A 22,460-nucleotide genomic window follows, 5' to 3' on the forward strand; every position below is an offset into this window, starting at 1 on the left:
TTTCCGGCAATCCTTGTTATAGAAACCCTTTCTCAGGGTTTCCGGATGAAGCCAGGCTCGTCCCTGGCTTTAATCATCGATACCGAGACTCCTGTGGCTATGAGTAAAGAGAACATTTATCGTTCGCCACTCATGGTACACGATGGCTTTTACTACAATGAATTCAGATGAAAACTTTTGGCCACTTGGGAGGGGTCATTGGACCTGCCTGGGCCGGCAGCTGGCGTTTCCTCCCTTAGCTCACCTTAGCTAGCCATTTGTCCCATAGTTTCTTCTAATTCTGACCTGGGCAATAGGGAGCTCCTGAGGGGACGTGAGGGCAAAGGGGGGCCTGGAGGCACCTCGAGAGCACCCAGGTGCCCAGGGCTGAGCCGGCCCCATGCCCCCCTCAGGGGACGCCCCGCCCCTCCCTGCCCGGGCAGCGGGTCACAATGGGGCCCTTTGTGACCTCCCTTTGTGACACCCCCGCTGCACTGCATATGGTCAGCGCGGCTGCGGCTCCCAGCCTGCAGCGTCCGGCAGGACGGCGACAGGACAGGGCAGGAGCACGGAGGCCGCGAGGAGGCCCCAGGCGCAGCCCACGTCTTTCCCTGTCCCCACGGGCAGCTCCGCGGCACCAAGGCATTTCAGCAAAGCTTCCCCCTTCCCCACTCCTACCCGTTTCCTACCTGCCACAGGATGGTGGAGAGACCCCCCAGCCGCCCCAGGGTGGCCTGGGAGGAGGACGGGGCTCCCCAGGAGAGCAGCTCTCCACCAGAACCCTCTGAGGCGTGCACGGTCCAGCCACTGCAGATTGGTGAGTGAGGGCTGCTGTTGGTCTGGGCAGGGCTGGGGCCAGCTAGCGCACCCTCCTCGATGCCTGGATCCCGTTTCCCCGGCATGCTGGCAGCGGGGTCCCATGGGTGGTGGGCATGATGCTGCCTGAACACTGGGGCTGCTCAGGGCTGGGAGCTGGCCCCAGCACAGCCTCTCCCAAGGAGGGAGAGAGCAGAGGGGACCCAGCTCCTGCTCGGGGGCACGGGCAGCGAGAGGCAGCTGGGCTGGCAGGAGGCAGCGATGCTGTGGGACAGGGACCTTTCCTGCGCGTCTGCAAGCCAGCTCCTCAGCCTGGTGCACTGGGCGCTTTCCCCGCCATGCCGTGCTGCTGCATCGCAGCCCGTCTGCCGGGCACCCTCCAGCCCTGACGCGCACGGGAAGAATGCGCCAGGGGAGCGTGCGCAGGGCTGGATGGAGGGCAGATCTCCTTCCGCTGCTCTCTCCTGCCACCGGAGCCTCTCTACAGCCCTCCCTGCTCTCCTCCTTTATTAGATGCCAGCTGGTTACCTGTGTACAAAGAGGAACGGGAAACCGTGGACTTCATCCAGGCCTTTGTCACCAGCTCAGAAAAGGTAACTGCGGCCACTTTGAACGTGGCTGCGCCAGGCTCTGCTGACAGGGGCTCTGCTGCCTGCTGCCGGGCTGCTGGAGGTGCGCTGGCGGGGCAGAGCTGCTTCTCCCAGGTCTCCCACACGGCACTGCAACCCCAGTGCTCCGGTCCCGCTGGCCGTGTGTGTGCCCCTCTCATGCTCCCTGGTTGTCTCTCTGTTTCCGCGGCTGCCAGGAGGAGTGGCAGAAGATGGAGTTTCTTGAGAGCATCTTCAGCCTGTGCAGAACTGCCACGATCCGTGGCTTGTCAGAGGGCCTGTCTGTCTTCTGCCACAGATGCAAGCTGGCAGAGAATATCAAGGTGAGGGGACAGCCGGCGGCTCTGGGGAAGGGGGCAAGGCCCCCCAGCACCCGCACCCTGTGAGGACAGCGCTTGGGCAGGGCGAGGCTCTGGTGGCTCTGGTGGCACTGGGTGCTGGCAGCTGCCAGGTCCCATCCCGCTTGTGCTCTGCAGGTGCTGCTGGAAGAGGAGCCCAGGGAGCAACGGTGCATGGTGGTGTGGCTGAAAGCCATGCTTGCCATCACCGAATTGAGGTACCTGCCCCTCCCTCCTGGGAACCCCTGCCCCAGAGCTCCGTGTCCACCTGCACGAGGCCTTGAGGCACTGCTCCAAGCACCAGTGTCCGACTGGCCCCTCTCTCTCTTTGCAGCTCAGTGGAGACAGCGCTGGAGGGCAACGAGAAAAGCCTCCTGGAAGCCTGCTTCTCAAGTGTCTTCTTGCTTCCTCCAAAAGAGGAAATGTCTGTCCCTGACTATTACTTCCACTTAAGCGTAAGTGCTGGCTGAGCTACAGGAGCCCCCAGTCCCTCTGGGCTGCTCCCTGCCCAGCCCGTGCTGCGACAGGACCGGAGATCCAAGGCAGCGCAGGGGCTCGGCTTTGCGATCCCACCCTCATCCCTTCGCCCCCTTCCCGTGGGCCTGGCCACGTCCAGTGCCGCAGGCTGCTCTACGCGCAGCAGATTGTCTGCCCCTGGGTCCCTCCCAGGCACCGCGAGGCAGCACGGGAGTCCTCCCTTGGCTCTGGGAGTTCCAATGGGTCTCCTGGGGGTGAGAGGGACAGCAGGAAACACTGCCACAACTCTTTGTCCTCCTTGCAGACCCTGGAAGCCATGGACACCATGCTAGAGACGGTGGTGCTCAACTTCCGTGCCTCCAGAGTCAGCGAGGAGCTGCAGAATATCTTGCAGGTCTGGCATGTGCAAAGAGTGGGCTTCACAGGGGCTGTTCCTCAGCCTGGGGGGAAGGGGGTGTCCACTCTTGAGCGGATGCTCCCAACGGCAGTGCCGTGCAGAGACAGCATACCGCAGGGAGGGTGCCCTCCTCCCTTGGGTAACCAGGGGCTGCCCAGCACGCTCCTCAGGACTGCAGTGGCTGCAGAGGGTGGCATCTGCCTTCCTGCCTGGCCACAAGGTTGGCCTTTGTCCCAAGGGGGGGCATTTGTCCCAAGCCTGCAAGCCTGCGAGACCGCTAGGCCGGGAAGCCCACTACAGGCTTTGCTCGAGGTCAGAGGAAGCCTTAATGGACTGTGCGAGTCCAGCCCAGCAGTTCGGCAGCGCTGCTTCTGCTGGAGCAGGCGTCTGCTCCCTGCGCACACCAGCAGCTTCTCTCTTCCCAGATGCTGCTCAGCTTCACCAGCTCTGAGAGAGCAGCTGTGCGGGAGAGAGCCTTGGAAAGGATTACGGTGCTGAGCCATTTGCTGGCCGACAATTCCACACTGGAGGTAGGGAGCCGGGCACCCTCCAGCCAGGCGGTCTCCCCCTGCCTGCACACCAGAGCAGCCTGCAGCTCTTCCCACGCAGGGCTGCTGCCCAGATAGCTGCTTTGGGAACCGTGGCTGGCCTGGCCCTGCAAAGCCCTGACTCACCAGGCATCCAGCCCTGGACACACTCTTGGGTTCAGGGCTTTGGCACCAGCTGCCTGCCCTCAACCCTTCTGCTCTTCTGTCTCCCTCGCCCAGCACTGGCACCACTTTGCAAGAGACGTGTGTGGCCCTGTCTGCTACGGAGACATCCAGATCCCTGTCCTGGGACAGCTGCTGGGACGGCTCCTTCTTTTCCTATCTTCCGAGGGAGCGACAAGCTCTATAGTTTGGAATGCTCTTTATTTCCTCTATGAATTCATCCATAAGCAAGAAAGTAAGAGAAGTTGTGGTGGGCTTCGTCCCTCTGCACACAGACATCTCCTGATAGGTCTGCTTCTCTTCCTGACCTCCTTTGCCCCTCCCGCCTGCTTCCCGTAGCATCCCAGCTGTCATTTTGCTGCAGAAGCTGAGTGCTCTCCTGAAGTCCGTGATCTGTTCTCTGCTGCTCTCCTCCGTCCCTCCTTTCACCATCTTGAACCCCACTCTTTTGTGAACCCCGCTGTTTTGTGGACCCCACAGCCAAAGCTGCCATTGATTACCATGTCCCAAAGCCATGTCTTCCCTGCTCGTCAAGAGCAGATCCATCTGTGCATCACCGCGGCTGCTCCCCCCAGTGCTTGTAGCAAGAAGCTATCCCTGACGCCCTCCAGAAATCTCTTTGACCGCTTGTGTCCTGCCATCTTGCAAGCAGAGCTCAGGGTGGTTTGCTAAGCTTGCTGGCAAAGCTGCTGTGTCTTATTGACTCTTCTGTGTTTCCCCCCTGCTCTTTAGGCAGGTCAGTGCTAAAGGATAAAGCACAACAGCTCCACTGGAAACCTGAGACCACCTCCTTGCTGCATTCACCCTACACCCGAGATTTTATCAGGGTAATGAGCCCCCCCCCGCGCCCTTTTGCTGGGACTCTTGGTGGTGGCATCAGCAGGGGACTTGCATGAGCAAAGGCATCCAGAATCAGGGGGGCTGGCGTGGCCTCACTGTCCCTGGTGAGAGAGGGTTCCTGCTGTCCCCACGCAGGGACGATGCGAGGGCTGCGCTCCAGTGTCCCAGCAGCAGCTCCAGCCCTCCTGGCCACCAGCAAGCCCTGGTTCTCTGTAGGGCCAGCCCACTGTCCCCATGAGCCCAGCCTTCCCCTCTCACCCCGGGGGCCCTCACTTCTCATCCTCCCCCGTGCAGTGACTGCAGCCCCTGCTGCCAGCTTTCCTGCGGGCACTGCCGCCAGCACTGCCGGGCATTTCTTGCCAGGGCTGCTCGCACTGCCCAGCTAAGCAGCACCATCAGGGCACTCGGTGTGACATGTCTTCGCTGCCTTCCTTCTTCCCACAGAAGTTTGCAGAATACCTCAGACCTTCGGAGAGGACAGACATCGTCCTTGTGGCCGTCGAGGCGCTGGGAGACTCCGGCATCTTTGACAAGGAGGTGGCAAGAAACGTGCTGCATGTGGTCATGAGACACCCTGACTTCTGGCTGGCGGATGTAAGTGGCCTGTGGCTGGATTGCCCTGCCCTTGAGCCCTGTCAGGCCTTGTTCCTGCCTCCATCCCTCCCTCCCAAACCCTGGTGTCTCCGGCACCTGAAGCCCCCTTAAGCCAGCAGATGATAGGGATGGCAGGGGCAGCTGAGGAAATGGCTGCCCTCCAGTGGCAGCACCATCCTCCCCTGTGTCCCCTGCAGGTGCCAAAGATCATGAGCTGCATCCACAGAAACCTGGAATGCATCGACATGGAGTCAGTCCGGCAGAGCGTGGAGTCGCTACTTGTCCTGCTGACCAACCAGTCCCCCACGCAAGTGGTCATCAGCCTGGTGAAGTTCTCTCCACCAGGAGACAGGTACTGGCCCCAAAAGCCATGAGGGCTTGTTCCCGGCGTGGAGAGGGACCTGGAGACTCTCTGGCTGCCAGAGGCACGGAATACCGCAGGACACCCCCAAGGAGCAGGGCCCTCCAGCCCACCCCGCTTTCCAGCCCTGGTGGGTCGGCCAGGCCTGCAGCAGCCAAAGCTGGCCAAGCCAGCCCAGAGCCCCGCCACCACGCTCCTGCCAGCCCCACGCGGAACACCACCTCAGCCCTCTGCTGCCTGCCCAGGGCATCCCGAGCAAGGGGCAGGGTCTGCATCCTGCAGGGCTGTCCCAGGCCATGTTGCTGTGGCTGAGGCAGCCCTGCTGACCAGAGCCCTCTGCCTTGCAGCGCTGGCGTGGCCATGTGGGAGGTGATGCTTTCTGTCCCCCAGACGTTGGAGAGGATCTTAAAGGAGTTCCTCAGCAAAGTCCAGGGCATGAAATTAGGCAGCCTGTCCACCTCAGCCACAGAGGACGCCTGCATCCCTCACTCGGCTGTGAGTTACCAGAAAAGGCCTTGGTCACCTTCAGCGAGCCCCGCGGGCTCTGCCAGTATCTCACTGCTGTGTTTGCTTCAGCCGATGGCCTCCAGTGACTTTCAGTCAGAGGATTTTGCTGAGCTGTCCCGTGTCGAGAGCTCCCCGAGGCATCCAAGCCTGCTGACGGTCTTCCTGTTCTTCAGAGGCCTGGTCACGCTGTCAGAGAGGCCTGACACGGTGAGCAGGGCACCGTTGAGGGGAGCCATGTTGGCAGCCAGGGGCTGGGGCAGTGGGTAAGGCGGTGGCTTGGCCTTGGCTGGGAGTCAGGCAGTGGGGTGACTGCTCCAAATGCCCTCCCTGACATGCTGGGGCCTGGTGGCTGCCTGGGGAGCTTTCCAGGCACGGAGGGTTTCCAAGCCACCTGCCCCTTTGGGCCTGTGGGAAAAGGGGGTGGCCGAGCAGGGGACAGGGAGTCTTTGCTTTCCTGCCCTCCCCCTGCTCTCCCACGTCCCCATCAGCGTGCCCATGGCCACCACCTACCGGGAGGCTTCTGCCAACATTCCTCTGCCACCACCTGCCGGGAAGCCGGACAGAAGGCTGGTGCTCAATGACCAGAGCATTTTTGCCAGGGCGGTCTTTGACCGTTTCACAAAAAGGAAACTCTGTCTTTCGCACAGGCGAGAAAAATGCAGGTCCTCCTGCCACACGTCATGGAGGTGCTCCAGGATGGCAACACAGCTGTCAAGATGAAGGCCTTGGAGGTGATCAGAAACGTGATGGGTCACCTGAAGAGGAAGGAGGCCAGCTCCATCGCTGTGCAGCTGGTGGAGAAGCTCCTGCCCCTCTTTGACGACGTAAGGCTGATGTGGGAGCCTGAGCCCCGCAGAGGGGGGCACTGGGCAACAGCAGCTGCCCTTCAGCCCAGCCCTGCGCGCACCACTCAGAGCAGGGCCTGCTCCCCTGGGCGCTCGTGGGATGGCTGCTGGCCTTTGCAGCCCAGCACGACTTCCCCGACAGGTTGATGCCTCCGGGCGACCTGAGCCCCCTGTGCCGGGGCCCAGCCGGGCCCCTGTGCAAAGCACCTGCAGGCCAAGAGCTGCTCTCAGAGCCCCGAGGGCTCCCCAGCTGCGCTGCCAGGCAGGACCAGAGATTCCCACAGCTCCTGTGTGCAGAGCCCGGCCGCGCAGCATCTCCCCTCCCATCTGCCATGCTCACGCCCTTGGGTAATGCTCACAGTAAGCAGGGAGAGCCTCTTTCTCAAGTCCCCCTCTCCTTCTCCCTACCAGGAGTCCAGCCAGATGAGAGAGCTCTCCATCAGCTTCTTCAGAGACATGCTGGAGACTGTGGTGAGGAGTGACAAGAAGAGGATGAAGAAGAAAGTGCGAAGGGGCCTGCTCCCGCTCTTCTTTCATAAGCATGACGAGACGGACAGCGTAGCCAGGGTAGAGATTGCAAAGCTGGCCAGTGACACAGGGAAGGGCGAGCTGACCCCCTGGGCAGCAGGGGCAAGAGCTGCTGGCTGTCAGACTCTGGGAATGTGTGTAACCTCGGGGTCCAACTGCCCAAGTCACTGAGGACAGGGCAGAGCTGCTCTCCGTCCCTGCACCGGACCCACCGCTGCCGCCTTCTTTCCCCAGTGCCTCTTGCTGCAGAGCTGGAAGGGGAGGTGGAGCCCCCTCCCAGCTATGCACCCTCCATTCAGCCCTCCTCCAGCGCAGCCCATAGCAAGGGTCCCTGCACAGCCAGCGCCAGCAGGGGCGCAGAAGCTGGCACGGACATTTCCCAGACCTGCCCTACCTGGTCCAGCAGGGCTCAGCAGCAGCCCGTGGCCACCGAGGCATGAATACGTGCGTCCCTACAGGCTTCCCTGCTGTCCCTGCAAGTGTGGAAGGCCAGGGCTTTAAGCCTCAATCTCTGTTGCCCAGGGCTGCGCCCAAGAGACCCCCGATGTCTGGCCCAGGGCATGTCCCAGCTTCCTAAAGCCAGGATCACCCCAGGAACAAAGCCAAGGGGAGGGGGGTGCCAGGTCTCCTTCCCCAGTCCTTGGTGACATCTCCCAGCTTCTGCTGTTCCGCAGGCCTCTGGGGAAGCCCTCCTTGCTGCAGCAGAGCTCCTCAAGTGGAAGGAGCTCAAACACCTGGTGCAGACAGAGCAGACATGGAGGATTGGAGAGCGCTTGGTGAGGACAACCCCCAAGCTCCGGGGCCCAGGCTGGACGAGGGCTGCCCGCCGTGTCTGGGGCGTGGGCTCTGCCCATGTGCCTCGCCTGCCCTGCTGCAGCCCAGAGCCCACGGTCCTGAGCTGCATCCTTGTTCCCTGTCCTCACGAACAGAGCCCCCAAGGGCTCTTCTCCACAGCCCTCTCCCCTCCCCGCAGCCAGCAGGAGGGAGGGGTCTCAGCACCCCTGGGACCCCTCTGCCTCTGGCTCTCTCTCCGTCTCACTCCCACAGGGCTCCTGGCTGGGAGACGGGAAGGGCCTGGAGGGGAAGGGGAACGGGAGGTGCTGGGAGGAGGGACTGGTCCGGCCAACTGGGGAGGGACTGTGACATGCCCATACGCTTGTGCTCTCTCCAGCTGCTGCAGGACAGGAGCAGGGCTGAAGAGTACTGCCATCAGAGCCTGCCATACCTGAAGGATGCTCAGGCCAGCTTGCGAGAGGCGGCCGTGAGGTTCATCGGTGAGCCACAGCCCCCCGGGTCCCTCTTTTGGCAGCCTGGCCCCAGTCCCTGCCGCTGCACCAGCAGCAAGGGGCAGCCCTGTGGCTGCCAGAGCCCCAGCTGCCCCGTGCAGGGCCTTGGCCTCCCTCTCCCAGCCCTGCCCACGCAGGTGGCCTTGGTGGGTGCCTTGCTCCGTCCCACCCGCCTCGGCTACTGGTCTTGCCTGGGGTCAGCCCTGATGAGGGGCAGGAGGGCGTGCAGCCCAGCCGGCAGGGCTGAGGGCTGTGCTGCTGGGAGCACGCTGGGGAGCAGGGGGCTGACGCAGCTCTGTGCCTAGGGCTTGCCGCGCGGCCCCTGAGGGACCAAAGCAAGGAGAAGCTGTCTGAGCTCTGCAGCGGTGAGTGGCAGAGTGAGGCAGTGCTGTGTTGGCCGGGGCTGGTGGGGCAGGGGACAGAGCCTGGGCAGGGTGCTGCCATGCCTTGCCCTGCTCCAGGGCAACGCTCCAGGGGCAGGGGAACATGTCGGGGGCATTTGGGGCTTTCCTGTGCAACAGCTCTCTCCTGGCCAGGGAGAGAGGCGGGTGGGGCTGGCATGGTCTGGAGGGGATGGATGCAGGGGGGTCTCTGCACACACGGCAGTTCATCTCGGCTCTGTTTCTCTCTGTCGCAGCCCTTCAGCCCATGGAAAGAGACAGCAACGCCTCAGTCGCTTCCCTGGCAGCTCAGACCATCATCATCATCCTGAGCTCTCCAAGGGTGCAGCCAAGATCAGGATCCACCCTGCGAGCACTGTGCTGCTGGTGCTGCTAAGCCAGGCGGAGGTGCACCTTTCCTCAGGAAAATGGCTCTCTTTTAATAAAGCTGGAACAAGAAGCCCAAACCAGTGGTGTCCTTCAGATGCGTAGTGCCCTGAGCGGGCTGAGCAGACAGCAAGGGGAGGGGAGAGGAGAGGGGGGGAAGGGAGGGGAGGAGCCTAATCAGGTGAGGAACCTTGTACTATGTGGGTCCCTTCCACAGGGTGCAGGTGGACCTCTGCTCCACCGTGGACCTCCATGGGCTGCAGGGGGACAGCCTGCCTCACCATGGTCTTCACCACGGGCTGCAGGGGAATCTCTGCTCCGGCGCCTGCAGCACCTCCTCCCCGTCCTTCTCCACTGCCCTTACTGCCTGCAGAGTTGTTCCTCTCCCATATTCTCACTCCTCTCTCTGGCATCAGCTGCACAGGGCTTTTTTCCCCTTCTTAAATATGCTATCACAGAGGCGCACCTTGCCACGCAAAACCCAATACAACCGTGATGGCTCGAGGGCTGCAGAAGTGGATGGCCTTTATGGGAACGCCTGAGATGGCGGTCTGTCGGAAGGGAGAGCGGGAAAGGATGGTCCCCAATGGCAAAGGCAGGTCAGAATCATAAGAAACTAAGGGAGCAAGGGCCAGCTAAGGCGAGCTAAGGGAGGAAACGCCAGCTGCCGGCCCAGGCAGGTCCAATGACCCCTCCCAAGTGGCCAAAAGTTTTCATCTGAATTCATTGTAGTAAAAGCCATCGTGTACCATGAGTGGCGACCGGTAAATATTCTCTTTACTCATAGCCACAGGAGTCTCGGTATCGATGATTAAAGCCAGGGACGAGCCTGGCTTCATCCGGAAACCCTGAGAAAGGGTTTCTATAACAAGGATTGCCGGAAAAAGACAACAGCTCTCAGTAGCTATGATAAAGTTAACCCCGCCGAATCGAAGAACACTAAGGCCCACAGTGGCGCTCGGGCCCTTAAATATGTTAGGCATGGGTATATTAGAAGACCAGACGACGAATACTCTATTAGGCACTTGGATGCCAAACGCTCAGATTCAAAACTCCACAGTCTCTATAGACAAAATGCCAGCCGAGGGCTTGGCTGTCTTTCTACTCCAGGCTGCAGGTAAATTACCTAGAAGTGGCCCGGATTAAAGAAGGGCCGTGCCAGACCATATGGCCTCGTGCTCAGCAATAAAAGCTGGGGGAAGATGACCTGGCAGGGCTTCAGGTGGGCATCTTGTATGCATCTGTCTATGGGTGTAAAGGACCAATAGAAAAATGTGGGTTTTGTCTCGACATTGCCGCTGTAGCGCCATCCAGCGTCACGCTTCGAAAAGACCACCTTCTCCACAGCTTTGAGAAAAACAACCTCATGCGTCTGCGCACAGACTAAAGGCGGGAAAAGAGCCGAGGCGGGGATAAAAAGGCGTGAAAAGAGCTGAGGCAGGGACAAAAAGGCGCGAAAAGAGCAGAGGCAGGGACAAAAAGGTGTGAAAAGAGCAGAGGCGGGGGCAGTTCGTCCGTGGCAAACCGCACGTACGCATTTGTGATCCGCGCATGCATGAGAGCCCCTATATAAGGAGCAGACGTGCCCCTCGGTGGGGGTGGCGGCAGCATGCGCGACCACTCCTTCTGTTCCTGCACCCTCAAGGCCCCCCCCGCTTCGGTCCCTGACGAAGCTTGAGGCCACCGAAGACCCAGCGGAAGATCATCGGACTCAAAGTGGTGGTGATAAACTCCTCCTTCTCTTTCTCTCTCTCTCTCCCCTATTCTTTTCCTCTCCTCCCTTGCCGTCCCTCCTCCCTCCATCCTCTTCTCCCCTCAAATAAAAGTAAAAGGTTGTACGACATCTGACCCATTCCAGCGTCTTAATCTCGTCCTTGGGATCCTATCGAAACCTCCCCCGACATTGGATCGGAACACTTGGAGCCCCAAGAGGTCCCTAAAAGGGGGATTCTGGGCCCAAAAACTCCTCAAATGGGGGGTTCGGAGACCCAAATCTCCCCAAATTGGTGACTTGGAGCCGCAAAAGGTCCCGAAATGGGGGATTAAGAGCCCAAAAACTCCTCAAATTTGTGGCTCGGAGCCCCAAATCTCCCCAAATTAGTGACTTGGAGCCCCAAAGGTCCCAAAATGGGGGGTTCAGTGCCCAAAAACTTCTCAAATGGGGGGTTCAGAGGCCCAAATCTCCCCAAATTGGTGACTTGGAGCCCCCAAAGGTCCCAAAATGGGGGGTTCAGAGCCCAAAAACTCCTCAAATGGGGGGTTCGGAGACCCAAATCTCCCCAAATTGGTGACTTGGAGCCGCAAAAGGTCCCGAAATGGGGGGTTCAGAGCCCAAAAACTCCTCAAATGGGGGGTTCGGAGCCCCAAATCTCGCTAAATTGGTGTCTTGAAGCCCCAAATCCTGCTAAATGGGGGTATTGGAGCCCAAAAACTCCTGAAATGGGGGGTTCGGAGCCCCAAATCTCCCTAAATTAGTGACTTGAAGCCCCCAAATGTCCCGAAATGGGGCGTTCAGAGCCCAAAAACTCCTGAAATTCGTGACTTGGAGCCCCAAGAGGTCCCTAAATGGGGGATTCTGGGCCCAAAAACTCCTCAAATGGGGGGTTCGGAGCCCCAAATCTCCCCAAATTGGTGATTTGGAGCCCCCAAAGGTCCCAAAATGGGGGATTCTGGGCCCAAAAAATCCTCAAATTTGTGGCTTGGAGCCCCAAAGGTCCCTAAATGCGGCGTTCGGAGCCCCAGGAGGTCCCTAAAAGGGGGATTCTGGGCCCAAAATCTCCTCAAATAGGGGTTTCGGAGCCCCAAATCTTCCCAAATTGGTGACTTGGAGACCCCAACCATCCCGAAATGGGGGGTTGTGGGCCCCAAAACTCCTCAAATGGGGGGTTCGGAGCCCTAAAGTTCCCTAAATTGGTGTTTTGAAGCCCTCAAAGATCCCTAAATGGGGGTTTCGGAGCCCAAAATCTCCTCAAATGGGGCGTTTGGAGCCCCAAATCACCCCAAACTGGTGACTTGGAGCCCCCAAAGGTCCCTAAATGGAGGGTTCAGAGGACAAAAACTCCTGAAATGGGGGTTTCGGAGCCACAACGTTCCCTAAATTGGTGTTTTCAAGCCCCCAAAAGTCCCTAAATGGGAGCTCAGAGCCCCACATCTCCCCAGATTGGTGCCTTGGAGCCCCAAAGGTCCCTAAATTGGTGATTTGGAGCCCCCAAAGGTCCCTAAATGGGGGGTTCGGAGCCCAAAAAGTCCTCAAATTGATGGCTTCGAGCCCCAAAGGTCCCAAAATGGGGGGTTCTGGGCCCAAAAACTCCTCAAATTGGTGGGTTCGGAGCCCCAAATGTCCCTAAATTGGTGATTTGGAGCCCCCAGAGGTCCCTAAATGGCGGGTTTTGGGCCCCAAAACGCCTCAAATCAGGGGTTTGGAGCCCTAAAATTCCCTAAATTGGTGTTTTCAAGCCTCCAAGGATCCCTAAATGGGGGTATCGGAGCCCAAAATCTCCTGAAATGAGGGGTTCAGAGCCCCAAATGGCTCAGGGGGCTGTCCCTGCCCTTGCTGGCCATGCACTGGGCACAGCTGCTGGGCGTCCCGCTAAATACATCTGGACATTCAGACTGCGTCGTGAAGGCTCTTTGTACCATAGCCATTCATTTGGTTGTGGGGATGCCAGAGGTGAAAGCAAGGCTTTGGGTTCCCTCTGCGTGAACTGTGCAGAGCCGTAGAGCACGTGCAGGATGGCCTCGCCGCTCCTGACCGATGCACCAAGGGACATTTGCTACTACCCTGCTTATGGTGAGGTCTTCTTCTGGGAAAGAAGTCCCAAATTGTTTTCTCTTCTTGACCGTCTTTTTCCTTGCACTCAAGAGCTTTGCTCCTCCTTTGGCCTTCACCCTCAAGACCTTTCCTGAAAGTGACGGCAGCCCTCTCAGCCTTTGTCTTGCTCCTGCTAGTCGTCTTCATCCTGAAGGATCCCTGGAGGTCCCTGCCAACTCCTCTCCTCTCCCTCTCCCTCTCCCTCTCCCTCTCCCTCTCCCTCTCCCTCTCCCTCTCCCTCTCCCTCTCCCTCTCCCTCTCCTCTCCTCCCCTCCCCTCCCCTCCCCTCCCCTCCCCTCCCCTCCCCTCCCCTCCCCTCTCCCCTGCACTCTAGATGAGGCGCAGAACAAGGAGACCACTCTTTGCCTGAAATGCCAGGGGGTTTACAGCTCCAGAAACACTTTCGAGGATACAAATCAAAAGGGATACAAGTAGAAACAGGATTTTATTTTAGTTCACTTAATTTCACTTTATTTTCTGCCTTGTTATGTTGGTTTATGTTATTTCAGTTTAGTTTCTTTCATGTGATGTTATTGTATTTGATTTTATTAAATTTTCTTTGGGTTTATTTTTTATTATTTTATTTTATGTTGGTTAATTTTATTTTACTTTACCTTGCTTTATGCGTTTTTATTTTATTTTGTTATTTTATTTTATTAATTTATCATTTTATTTTATCTGATTTTATTTGAGGCTATTTTAGGCTATTTTGCTGAATCTCTTTCAGAGCCGATGCTCACAAGCATTAACACAATGCGCATGTGTAGGCAGGAGCAGGCTGATGTGTTCTTCAGTTTAGTTGGAAAAATCATGCCCTGCAGTGTGGCAAAGGAAAGCCGCAGAAAGGAGCAGCAGGAATACGGGCCAAGCAGTCCCTCGTTTCTCAACAGTGCAGAAGAACTTGAAGAAGGAGGATGGGTCCCGACCACCCCCAGCAAGGTAGAAGAAGAAGAGGGGTGTGGTGCCCTGGGGTATTTTCACAAGTAGGACACGTGTCGATGACAAGCACACCTTTTGCCTTCCAAAACTTGCTCCGCTCTGCTTCTTGGCCAGGGAGGCAGGAAAAGCGCTCTCCTGCTTGGATGGCATGCAGGGAGAGCTGAAAAGCGGCAGCTGCGGAGGGCGCAGCAAGCCTGCAGCCCTTCCAAGCACAGGCTGTTTTGCACAAGCAAGAACACCTCGGGAAACGGAGCCAAGGCAAGAGCAGAGCTCGCTCCTGCTCCAAACCTGCAATGGGCAAAAGAGCCAGGGAGCGCCAGGGCACGAGCGGCGCCTCGGAGGTGCAAGAGCAGCGGGCAAGAACTGAGCCCAAAGGGCCCAGAGGAGCCCTGACAAGGGGCTGCGCTCAATGCTGTTAGAGAGGAGAAGCAGCAACCCCCCGGGGGCCACCCTGGGCGTCCGCCCTGCGAGTCTAGAAAGCGTCCTCCCCCCGCATGCGGGGCACAAGGGCCACCTTCGTGGAGCAGGAGCAGCAGGCACCTAGCCAAAATGGCCCAAAGGAGCCCTGGCAAGGGGCCGTGCTCAGTGCTGCAGAGGAAGGCAAAAAACCCCCAGGGACACTTGCTAGCCCAGCGTGGGGGGAAAAAAGCCTTCCTCCCCCTAGCTGCAGGGCACGAGAGGCCATCTTCGTGGTGCATGAGCAGCAGGCAGTAACCCAGCCAAAAGGGACCAGAGGAGACAGCCCCAGCTGTGTTCCTGTCTGAAACAAAGAAATGTTTTTGCCTGTGTCCTGGTTTCAGCTGGGATAGAGTTGGATTTTTTCTTCCCAGTAGCTGGTACAGTGCTGTGTTTTGGATTTAGTATGAGAATAATGTTGATAACACACTGATGTTTTAGTTGTTGCTAAGTAGTGATTACACCAGTCAAGGACTTTTTAGCTTCCCATGCTCTGCCCAGTTCACAAGAAGCTGGGAGGGGGTACAGCCAGGACAGCTGACCGAGACTGGCCAAAGGGCTATTCCATACCATAGGACGTGATTCTTACTATATAAATTGGGGGGAGTTGGATGGGGGGCAGCGATTGCTGCTCAGGAACGGGCTGGGTATCGGTCGGTGTGTGGTGAGCAACTGTATCGTGTATCACTTGCTTTGTATATTATTATTGTATATTATTATTATTATCATCATCATCATCATTACTACTCCTACTCCTACTCCTACTCCTACTCCTACTCCTACTCCTACTCCTAGTACTATTCTATTCCATTTTACTTCAATTATTAAACTGTTCTTATCTCAACCCATGAGTTTTCTGACTTTCACCCTTCCAATTCTCTTCCCCGTCCCACTGGGGTGCGGGGAGTGAGCGAGTGGCTGTGTGGTGCTTAGTTGCTGGCTGGGGTTAAACCACGACAGTCCTTCTTGGTGCCCAACATGGGGCACAAAGGGTTTGAGATAACAACAGATTAACCAGAGTGTATTAAGGAATTTGTATCTGTTAACAGTTGCCCGTCATAATTTTGATTCATCTGTTCTCAGTATTAGTCTACTTGATCTGCACCTTGGTCTTGTTTTTGCAGTACGTGTTAAAGATTGGTGTTGGTTTTTGCAGTTTGCTGTTCTCTGCAGTGATTGGTGATGTTTTGCTTTGGAGACTTCTTATTAAAACACTGACCTTGAGTGTTACCTGGTATTTGGGTTTTGTACTGAAGACATTACTGTACTTCGGGTACCACCTCATGGAGACAATTAGCAATTATACCTCTTCCTCTGAGAGGCTTTTTATGGAGGAAATACAGAATGGCACCTTCGCTGCCTTCTTCTATGATTCTTCATCCTTCGTTACAACAACTTTTTTGTATCTCCAACATCCTTCGGTATATTCCTTGGGAATATTGTTTCTGTTTTGTCTAAGGTTAATAAGCATTTTAAGAATATCATCCAGAGATCTGCCCCAAGGCTGGATAGTTAAGAGTGGCAGGGTGTGTGGGAGAGTATGGGACATTCACATCCTTGGCATAGACTAACTCAGGAGAGGGTATTGCAAAGACCCAAAAGGGTACCGGTGGGCTTTTGGTATAGCTGCCTTGGAGATGGAGGAAATTAAACAGCTGTCTACCCTGCCTGGTCTCTCGAAGGACCCTTCTATTGTGGGGCTGCTGAGGGCTGTGCGTCTGCGCACAGACTAAAGGCACGAAAAGAGCCGAGGCGGGGACAAAAGGCGCGAAAAGAGCAGAGGCAGGGACAAAAAGGCGCGAAAAGAGCCGAGGCGGAGACAAAAGGCGCGAAAAGAGCTGAGGCAGGGACAAAAAGGTGTGAAAAGAGCAGAGGCGGGGGCAGTACGTCCGTGGCAAACCGCACGTACGCATTTGTGATCCGCGCATGCGTGAGAGCCCCTATATAAGGAGCACACGTGCCCCTCGGCGGGGCGGCGGCGGCGGCGCGCGAGAGACCACTCCTTCTGTTCCTGCACCCTCAAGCCTCCCCCACCCCCGCCTTCGGTCCCCGACGAAGCCTGAGGCCACCGAAGACCCAGCGGAAGATCATCGGACTCAAAGTGGTGGTGATAAACTCCTCCTTCTCTTTCTCTTTCTCTCTCTCTCTCTCCCCTATTCTTTTCCCCTCCTCCCTTGCCCCCCCTCTTCCCTCCGTTCTCTTCTCCCCTCAAATAAAAGTGAAAGGTTGTACGACATCTGACCGATTCCAGCGTCTTAATCTCGTCCTTGGGATTGTATCGAAACCTCCCCCGACATTGGATCGGGACACAGGGTCAGCCAGTATGACTGGCAGTGGCACATGAGGTCCTTGTGTCCAAAAACACTCGCTAAGTCCCTGATCCCATGAGACCAAAGATTTTCTACTTTTTCCTAAGAAGTTCAGGCCCTTCTAGGGATCTTTAAAAGATCCTGACCTTAAAATGGCAACAATTTGGGCACAGGGGACGGGTCAAGTCATTTGTTTTAGTGTTCTCAGAAAACCTGAGGCATGTGTTTTATCTATTCCAAAACTATTTTTCCCTTTTCTTCACATTTCTCCCCCAAAAGAGAAAAAAAAAGCCAAGGAGTAACAGCATCAGGACATTTAAAATGCTCTGCTAATACATAAGGTTTCCAATAAGCAGGCCAGAGGAATAGATGCAGCAAGCTGGAAGCTGCAAGGCACACACCAGCAGCGTGCTACAGGGAACAGCCAGTGCCCATCGGCACCCTTGTTCTGACAGACGGCCATGGCTGAAGACAAGTCTGCTCGGTCAGGACGCTGACCCTCCACTGCACCCACACCCAGCCCTGACCAAAACGGGACAGAGAGAGGCGCAGAGTGACTGCCCAGAAATGGCGTTTGGCTCACGGGGCGTGCAGGGCAACAGGGACCCAGACAAACTGGTAACAAGTCCTCGTGGTCACCTTTTGCTCCTTTTTGCCTCCCAGGTGATGCTGGTCAAGCTCCAGGCACCTGCAACCATTCACCGTACACAACTCCTCTGACGCTGGATATCTGATACACGTTTAATAAAACAAGGTACTGTCACAGATTTTGTCTGTTCACCTTGAGCTGGGGGTGATATCCTGCTGTCGTGGTTTAACCCCAGCCAGCAACTCAGCACCACGCAGCCACTCGCTCACTCCCCCCTTGGTGGGATGGGGGAGAGAATCAGAAGGGTAAAAGGGAGAAAACTCGTGGGCTGAGATAAGAACAGTTTAAAACTGAAGTAAAATAAAATAGAACAGTTATACAGGTAAAGCAAAAGCTGCGCACGCAAACAAAGCAAAACAAGGAATTAATTTGCTACTTCCCATCAGCAGGCAGGTGTTCAGCCATCCCCAGGAAAGCAGGGCTCCATCACGCGGAATGGTTACTTGGGAAGACAAACACCATTGCGCCAAATGTGTCCGCCCCCCTTCCTCTTTCTTCCCGCCTCTTTCTTCCCCCATACTGAGCATGACGTCATATGGTGTGGAATGACCCTTTGGCCACTCTGGGTCAGCCCCTCTGGCTGTGCTCCCTCCCAGCCCACCCCCCCCCACCCCTACCCCCCCACCCCCCACCCCCCGGCACCCGGCAGAGCATGGAAAGCTGAAACGTCCTTGAGCAGTTAGCAACCATTTAGCAACAGCTTAGCACTACTTAGCACTACTCAGCAAGAACCACAACATCAGTGTGTTATCAACATTATTCTCATTCTAAACCCAAAACACAGCACTACACCAGCTACTAAGAAGAAAATGAACTCTATCCCAGCTGAAACCAGGACACCTGCAGAAAGTGAAAATTTTCCACTGAGGAAAACTATGAACCACCTGTGTTCTGGGAAAGGAATTTGGAAGGGAGCTAAAAGATAGAAGAGTATTTGTTTTATTAATGAACCGTGGAAAACTCATGGCTATGCCCTTGAAGAAGAGCTAGTGGACTGATAAAAGGGAACATCTTGGCACCAAAGGCTGGATGGGGGCCAGACAAACATGAGGTCTGATAAAACGGCAGTAACTGGGTGAAAGGGAAAGGTGGTGAGGGGAGATCACGACCACCAACTGTCCCGATCCAATGTCGGGGGAGGTTTCGATACGATCCCAAGGACGAGATTAAGACGCTGGAATCGGTCAAATGTCATACAACCTTTCACTTTTATTCGAGGGGAGAAGAGAACGGAGGGAGGAGGGAGGGCAAGGGAGGAGGGGAAAAGAATAGGGGAGAGAGAGAGAGAAAGAAAGAGAAGGAAAAGGAGTTTATCGCCACCACCTCGAGTCCTGACGATCTTCTGCTGGGTCTCCGGTGGCCTCAGGCTTCGTCGGGGACCGAAGCGGGGGGGGGGAGGCTTGAGGGTGCAGGAATAGAAGGCGTGGTCTCTCACGTGCCGCCGCTGCCGCCCCGCCCGAGGGGCACGTGTGCTCCTTATGTAGGGGCTCACGCATGCGCGGATCACAAATGCGTACGTGCGGCTCGCCACGGATGTGCTGTCCCCGCCTCTGCTCTTTTCGCACCTTTTTGTCCCCGCCTCGGCTCTTTTCGCGCCTTCAGTCTGTGCGCAGGCGCACGAGGTTGTTTTTCTTAAAGCTGTGGAGAAGGTGGTCTTTTCGAAGCGCGACGCTGGATGGCGCTACAGCGGCAATGTCGAGACAAAAACCGCATTTTTATATCGGTCCTTTACACCAACTCAATTCAGGACTGAAAAGACTTGCCCCCCGACACCTGAAAGGAGCATGCCTACTAATTTGCATAGCAAGGGAGGCTAATTTTAATATAACCAATAGTGTATGAGATGTCAATCACTAACCAGTCAGTCTAAAATTAGGCAGGATTATACTAATCATGTAGTAATATAAATATGCTGTAATTATGTAGGAAGGTGTGCTAGCTTTGTGGATTTACCACCTAGCACCCACCTCTACGCAGACCTGAAATAAAACACCTCTGCTCTGTGTGTTAATTGGCATCTGCACACCGGGCGAATGACCCCGCTTTTGGGACAACAGGGGGAAGGTGCGTGCGTGGGTGAGGAAGATCTGCTTTCTCCATTTAAACACTGCAGGATTCGGACAAGAGGATGGCACTGAAATCAAAAGGGTAAGCGACCAAGAAGGCTCCAACTGCACATTTCCACCTGATTGCCTTAAAGAAAGCAGACTTTGGATCCCCACTGCTCACTTCACCCTGGAGTAGTCCCACTCCTTGTCCGAAAGCTACTGTGCGCCTGGCTGAGGACAGATGTACCACTCACAGAAAGAAATCAGAGCTAAACCCAGAACTTTCCCTGGTCAAGTCTTCTTGGAAAACTTCTTTCCTGGATTGTTTTAAAACCTGTAACTGCAAGAAAACACCTCTGACGAGATGACTGGAACTTCCCAGTTGTGGTGAAACCATCCGCCCTCTGTGCAGCCATTTCCCAAGAGCCGGCAGCACAGCTTGGGTGGGGGGAAAGGCAGGTGTCAGACCTTGGGGCTGAGAGCGGGGCACAAGCATCTGCCAAGGGAGCTGCATCCAACCAAGAGCGCTCCCCACTGGCTCCTCTGGCAACAAAGCCCTGGTGCGTGCTCCCACCAGGAGGGAGAAACAATTTCCAACATTTCCCTCATTTCCCAGGGATTCCCAGGGCCATAGAATGATAAAATGCTTTGGGACGGAAGGGACCTTTAAAGGCCATCTAGTCCATCCCCCCTGCAACTGGCAGGGACATCTACAACTAGAGCAGGTTGCTCAGAGCCCCATCCAGCCTGGCCTTGAATGTTTCCAAGGATGGCGCATCTACCACCTCTCTGGGCAACCTTTCCAGTTTCACCACCCTCATTGTAAAAAATTTCTTCCTTAGATCTAGTCTGAATCTACCCTCTTTTAGTTTAGAACCATTCCCCCTTGTCCTATCGCTACAGGCCCTGCTAAAAAGTCTGTCCCCATCTTTCCTATAAGCCCCCTTTAAGTATTGAAAGGCTGCAATACGGTCTCCCCGCAGCCTTCTCTTCTCCAGGCTGAACAACTCCGGCTCTTTCAGCCTTTCCTCATCGCAGAGGTGTTCCAGCCCTCTCATCATTTTTATGGACCTCCTCTGGACCCGCTCCAACAGCTCCATGTCCTTCCTGTGCTGAGGAAAAGAGATACCATCAAGAGCTACCTTTCTGTGGCACCACACAGTTCAACTACCCATGGTGTGCAGGGTCATCCATAAGGAAAATAATGCAACCCATCAGCCTAGGAGTCAGATGGGTATGGAGGGAGGGCAAAAGGAAGAAGGATGAGAGTACGTCAAGGGTGCGGAGAAGATAACGCATGCTTCTCCAGCCTAAAGCCAGCACATACAAGGAGACCACTGCCATGGCCTCCATAGAAGGACACAGTCCATTCCACTTCCCACCCACCACCAAGCTCTCTTGTGGTCACACTATACACTTTTAAGTCATTTTGAAGTTCTGTGTCTCATAGAAAACACCTGGGTAAGTCTGCGTGCCATCAGGAAACACCCCAGCATTCACTCTAGATTGTCAGCACACCAACATTCAGGGATGAGCACCAGCCACATCCGTCGCCTTGGGGCATTCCCAAAATCCAAGCCTGCTGGTGAAGCCCTTACTCACCGGAGTCATTCCTCATTGTGGACACCACTCCTCTCAGGAACAGAGGGGAAAGCTCTGGATGACAAAGGCTGTCAGGACGTGCTCCAGAAAGAGAAGACCCGTGCAAGAAGATCCCCGCCACCTAATTGCAAACAAATAATTCTAGCTCAATGAAGTGAGTACCCAAAACAAAACAGAACAGCATCCACCATCCAAACTGTTTCAGTGGGAGTTTTAACTGCTGCAGAGCTGCAGGCTGACGACCTTACCATCACTGTTACAGGGCCCCAGTTCACAGCAATTACCAAGGCCCTTTGGAACGGCTCAAGTGCGTGTCACCTCCTCTGAAGAGGACCTGCTGCTTCCCTGGTGCCAGTGGTAGCAGCAGAGCCCTCTGGCTCTCCAGCCCACACTTTCCTACTTTGCATGCAGGAGTGATTGGCTTTCAGCCGCTACTCGAACAGCTCTCCTGGCCGTGCTCCTTTTCCGTCTTGTTTCCTACTGTATCAGTCAGGGTGGGCTTCTTGGCATTCCACACTGAGCCCAACCTCTCAGCAGGAGGACTACACTGCTGTCCCCATGCTTACCTGTTGTAGAATATGGGAAAGAAATGATAATTAGCAAATAGTAATTCTGCCTGGAGCCCGTATCTACCTAGTCTATAGCCTACAGCTCTGAAGGTACAGACCAGCCTCTCTTTCCTGGATCTACTTACTCGATGATGTGTCCAGAAAGCCAAATCATAATTATCTTTAACAGAGAATGCAACTGGGGGAGGAAGAGGAAAAAAGAAAAGGTGGAGAAAAGGAGAAGTGTAGGCACACAACTGAAAAAGAAAGGTCCGAATGATCCCAAAGACCAACTCAGCCCACCTTGCTTTTACTGGCAAGAAGTTGTACAGCTTGGAGGAAAAAAAGCTGACTCTGATGTACACAGGTGTCTGAGTTCAGACGTGAAACAGCAGAAAAACCTTGACCCATCTCCTTTTCACTGCCCTCCTACCTGTGTGCATGCTGGGAATTCCTCGTTTCCCTGAAGTCCTCCCAGGCTAACAGGGATGTGGCATCTGTCCAGTCCACGTGCCACTACGAGAAACAGTTTTGACCACTAAGGGGGTAGAAAACAACTGCATCTGCAGAAGCAAAGGGGCAGCCACACCTCAGCTTCAGAGATGCCCAAAGCTGCCCTGAGCCGCAGGAGCCCCTGGCACCCTGGCATTTGCTTGGCCCTGAAGCCCTGCGGGGCCTGCCAGCACTGGGGAGTCCCGGGGACAGAAGCCAAGGACAGCGGTCAGCCCCTGCGGGGAAAGTGACAGGGCTCTGTCCTTCCTTCTGGCCGCAGGAGGATGCCCTGGGCCGCGCCAGCACAGGGCGTCTCTCCTCCTCAGCGCCCGGGGGCAGCGAGGCCTGAGGGAGGCCCTGGGCGCTGGGCTCAGCACGGGCACCGGGACCAGGGGCAGAGCTCCGTCTCCTGCCAGCTGCCGGCCTGGCCGAGGCCAGCGGCTCCCGTCACGCAGCTCCTCCTGCCCAGGGCTGTGGCTGGAGCACAGACAGACCCACAATTTCGGAAAGACTTGCCAATCCGAGCAAATCCAGGGCAGCTCCCCTTCCTTCC

At 56.1% G+C, this 22,460-nt stretch overlaps 2 protein-coding genes across 2 annotated transcripts; both read left to right on the forward strand.

The window, feature by feature from the left end:
- The first annotated feature begins 2,534 nt into the window (after positions 1–2,534).
- On the forward strand, positions 2,535–5,133 carry LOC148050629 (uncharacterized). The gene is made up of 6 exons (XM_087741151.1): positions 2,535–2,612; positions 3,041–3,145; positions 3,383–3,560; positions 4,058–4,152; positions 4,610–4,759; positions 4,957–5,133. The coding sequence occupies exons 1-6, from the start codon at positions 2,535–2,537 to the stop codon at positions 5,131–5,133; spliced, it is 783 nt and encodes a 260-aa protein (XP_087597277.1).
- Positions 5,134–5,480: 347 nt separating this feature from the next.
- Positions 5,481–9,063, forward strand: LOC148050630 (maestro heat-like repeat-containing protein family member 7). Its single transcript, XM_087741153.1, has 8 exons — positions 5,481–5,615; positions 5,697–5,834; positions 6,275–6,451; positions 6,884–7,039; positions 7,675–7,776; positions 8,172–8,274; positions 8,592–8,651; positions 8,924–9,063. Exons 1-8 carry the CDS (start codon positions 5,481–5,483, stop codon positions 9,061–9,063), a joined length of 1,011 nt encoding a protein of 336 aa, XP_087597279.1.
- Positions 9,064–22,460: the final 13,397 nt, after the last annotated feature.

The sequence above is a fragment of the Nipponia nippon genome, unplaced genomic scaffold (assembly GCF_047370975.1).
Source record: "Nipponia nippon isolate SJK-2023a ecotype South Korea unplaced genomic scaffold, ASM4737097v1 scaffold_79, whole genome shotgun sequence".
NCBI classification, from domain to species: domain Eukaryota; kingdom Metazoa; phylum Chordata; class Aves; order Pelecaniformes; family Threskiornithidae; genus Nipponia; species Nipponia nippon.